At 56.7% G+C, this 3,915-nt stretch overlaps 1 protein-coding gene and 1 pseudogene across 1 annotated transcript; both read left to right on the top strand.

The window, feature by feature from the left end:
- The first annotated feature begins 904 nt into the window (after positions 1-904).
- LOC146768944 (histone H2A type 2-C-like) lies at positions 905-2,002 on the top strand (annotated as a pseudogene).
- Positions 2,003-2,033: 31 nt separating this feature from the next.
- LOC146768943 (histone H4) lies at positions 2,034-2,631 on the top strand. Its single transcript, XM_085640596.1, has one exon. It carries the CDS (start codon positions 2,075-2,077, stop codon positions 2,384-2,386), a length of 312 nt encoding a protein of 103 aa, XP_085496722.1. The 5' UTR covers positions 2,034-2,074; the 3' UTR covers positions 2,387-2,631.
- Positions 2,632-3,915: the final 1,284 nt, after the last annotated feature.

Genomic DNA, 3,915 nt, shown 5'->3' with positions numbered 1-3,915 from the left:
GCTCATTCATATAAACATGTTTATTAAAAACGGGTTGCCTGCTCCATCGTCCCTCGGTCTGCAGCAAGACCCGTGAGAGCGGGTCTTGTGCGCTCAACATTACCTTTTAAAACACTTATTTCTCCGGTCATAATAGAAGCACATTAGCTCTTAGGGGAGGACGTGGTTGGCCCTTAAAAGAGCCGTTGTGTTAGTTGGGGATGCGCCTCGAAGCCTTACTTGGCGCTGGTGTACTTGGTGACGGCCTTGGTGCCCTCCGACACGGCGTGCTTGGCCAGCTCTCCGGGCAGCAGCAGACGCACTGCGGTCTGGATCTCCCGGGAGGTGATGGTGCGCCGCGAGTTGTAGTGGGCCAGGCGGGAAGCCTCCCCGGCGATGCGCTCGAAGATGTCGTTCACGAAGGAGTTCATGATGCCCATGGCCTTAGAGGAGATGCCGGTGTCCGGGTGCACCTGCTTCATCACTTTGTAAATGTAGATTGCATAGCTTTCCTTCCTGCTCCTCTTGCGCTTCTTCCCGTCCTTCTTGGGCGGCTTGGAGAGCGCTTTCTTGGAGCCCTTCTTGGGAGCCGGCGCGGACTTGGCTGGTTCAGGCATGGTCGACAATCTGCACCGCTTCCTGTGGAGCCGAGAGAAATAAGGCCAGGCGAGCCCGGCACTTGTATTTATAGGCTGGGCGTGTAAAGTAGCTGCTTCTCTGCTCTCCCTTCTCATTGGCAGGCAAAGGCAAGCCCCCCACCTCCTAGTGTACTGCGGTTCTGGGTCTCTGATTGGTGAAACAGAAGCCCTCCTCCCTCCAATGAGAAGTACTATCAGCGCCTAGCTGTCAACCAATCAGACGCACCCGAAGTCTTTATATCGCCGGAGTCGAGCCGAACAGCAGTACTAATCTCTCTGTTGTGTGAGTGAGCCCCTGCATCGATCGCCATGTCTGGACGCGGAAAGCAAGGAGGAAAGGCCCGCGCTAAGGCCAAGACACGCTCTTCCAGAGCCGGGCTCCAGTTCCCCGTGGGCCGTGTGCACAGGTTACTCCGGAAGGGAAGCTACGCCGAGAGGGTGGGCGCCGGTGCCCCCCGTCTATTTGGCTGCAGTCCTGGAGTACCTGACCGCTGAGATCCTGGAGCTGGCCGGCAACGCTGCCCGTGACAACAAGAAGACCCGCATCATCCCCAGACACCTCCAGCTGGCCATCCGCAACGACGAGGAGCTGAATAAGCTGCTGGGCCGAGTCACCATCGCCCAGGGAGGAGTCCTGCCCAACATCCAGGCCGTGCTGCTGCCCAAGAAAACCGAGAGCCACAAGGCAGGGGGCAAAGCAAGCAAGTAAAGGCCCGCAGACCACCGTGGAAACACACCCTAAACACAAAGGCTCTTTTCAGGGCCAACCACAGACTCCATCAAAGAGCGTATCCGTGCCAAGGTGTTACTCTGGCAGGCTTCATAGTCGCGGCAGCGCCCGCACCGTCGCTACATAGGAGGGATGCCCAAGCCCTCGGACGGACACATAAATGCTGCCCCCGTCCCAAAACCGAGCTTGAGGCCGACGAGAATAATCTTTTTGTAAAAATAAATAAATACGTGTTTATAGGGGCAGTTTACAGACTTGCCACGACCGGGCCTGACCTGTGGACAGTGTTACGGGGTTGCGGGCGGCCGCACACAGCGGGGTGGTGCCGGTGAGGCCGTTAATGTGTTGGCTCCATTAAAACATTTCAGAGCCTGCTGTTCATAGTGGGAGCGGGCACCGAGCGCCAGGGTTAGGCGGGCCGCGGTGATGAGTGGGGGCCGGGAAGGGAGGCGTGTGTGTGTGCTTGACTGTGATCCGTGCCCCGGCGGCAGCTGCTGAGCCCACGACAAAGAGGCGGCTGGGAGCGCGCTCTTTTTCAAACGGCAACGGCCGCTCCAGCCCCCCGCTCCCTGCAGAGGGCGGTCCAGGGGCGGGCTCCCCCTCGCCTTCCGTTGAGTCACGTGGGCCGCTTGGAGCGCCCTAGCCGGTCCGCCGCAGCTCCTCCATATAAGCAGCCGTCGCTGGCTGTTTCCTCATTTCTGCTCAGTCACAGTACCGACAGGACAACATGTCTGGACGCGGCAAAGGAGGGAAGGGGCTCGGCAAAGGCGGCGCCAAGAGGCACCGCAAGGTGCTCCGGGACAACATCCAGGGCATCACCAAGCCGGCCATTCGCCGCCTGGCGCGCCGTGGCGGGGTCAAGCGCATCTCCGGCCTCATCTACGAGGAGACCCGCGGGGTGCTGAAGGTTTTCCTGGAGAATGTGATCCGGGACGCCGTCACCTACACCGAGCACGCCAAGAGGAAGACCGTCACCGCCATGGATGTCGTTTACGCCCTGAAGCGCCAGGGCCGCACCCTCTACGGATTCGGCGGTTAAACTCTCGACTTGCCCACGGAAAGAAAGAGAAAAAAAAACACCAACCCAAAGGCTCTTTTAAGAGCCGACCACGATGTCATGGGAGAGCTGTATCTATGCACTAGGGATCCCGCAGGGCAGGCCTGCTTTGTAGGCCCACAGCCGGTCGGGTGAGGGGGGCATTTCTCCGAAACCGCCATGCAAGGCACTGTCCTGGGGCCAGGGCACCTTCCTGGAGCCCCGCGTCCATCCTAGTCCCGCCCACGGGGCCCGCTGTCCTGAAGCCACCTAAGGCGGGTATAGCCCGGCCCAGGGGCCCGCCATTCTGGAGCTCTGTACTTGGGACCTAAGGCGGGTATAGCCCGGCCCGGGGGCCCGCCATCCTGGAGCCCTGGACTGGGGACCCATGGCGAGTTTGGCCCGGCCCAGGGCCGGTCATTTCCCTCGACTATTAAGCCCCCACGTAGTGGGGGCTTACAGAACACGAATGAGGGACAAAGGTTCGAGCTAGCGGCGGCGGCCGCGCGGCCGGCCATCTGGTCGCCGATTTGCGCGACCAGATGGCCCACGGAGCTGCGCGACCAGATGGCCGGGCGGCGGAACGGCCGCGCTACCTCTAACTTTTGTCTCTCGCTCGGGCGCTGTAAGCCCCCACTTCGTGGGGGCTTAATAGTCGGTAAAATAGAGCGTTCCCATGCAGGCCCATGGGGTGTGCGATCCTCATTTTTTTTTGTGACCGATTTCGGGACTCTAAGCACCTGTTTTAGTGCTTTTTTTTTTTTATTATTGTTTTGTTGACATTTTGGTTCAAGGGGACCACGGCACTACTTCTACCCGGGGCAATGGAGCTCCACTTCGGGTAACATTTCAGGTTTTCCCCCTCAGCTGGAGATGGGCCCCCAAAAAAAAAAAAAATCGTAATCCTAATAAAATACATATATTTTTATTTTTTTTCACCCAAAAATGAAATAACGTCCTTCACAGTATCTGGTCCATTTTGTAGCCTCCAGTCACCCCTTTAACAATGTTTAATAAAAAATAAAAATAAAAATACTAAAATTTTAGGTCAAATGGGACGAAGTCACTTTTTCTACACAGGGTGCTCCAATTGGGGTAATATTTCAGGATTTACCCCTCGACTGGAGGTGGGAAAAATACTTCACTCAAAGGGTACATAAAGCCCTTTACATTATCAGATCCAAGACTTCAGTGTCTCGGGCCCATTTCTAGCCTCCAGGCGCTTGTTTTGTTCTTTTTATGACATTTTGAAATTTACAGGTTTATGGGGACACAGTAGCTCGTTCTACCCAGGGCTATGGAGCTCCGCGCAGGGTAAGATTTCAAGTTTCGCCCCGGGCTGGAGATGTGAAAACGCAACACTTCACATACTCAGCAAAGTGTATTTAACCCCTTTACAGTATCAGAACAAGGCCTTGGGCCTACCTCCAGCCTCCAGGCACCAATTTTACTGATACTTGTGACATTTGCAGGTGTTAGGCTTCAAGGGGATGAAGTCGCACCTTCTACCCAGGGTTATGGAGCTCCGCGCA

The sequence above is a fragment of the Triturus cristatus genome, unplaced genomic scaffold (assembly GCF_964204655.1).
Source record: "Triturus cristatus unplaced genomic scaffold, aTriCri1.1 SCAFFOLD_292, whole genome shotgun sequence".
Classification (NCBI taxonomy): domain Eukaryota; kingdom Metazoa; phylum Chordata; class Amphibia; order Caudata; family Salamandridae; genus Triturus; species Triturus cristatus.
The sequence above is the reverse complement of the archived record's forward strand: the minus strand, read 5'-3'. Positions and strand labels throughout refer to the sequence as shown.

Coding starts and splice junctions, on each gene's coding strand:
- LOC146768943 (XM_085640596.1), top strand. CDS start 2,075: ATGTCTGGACGCGGCAAAGGAGGGAAGGGGCTCGGCAAAGGCGGCGCC.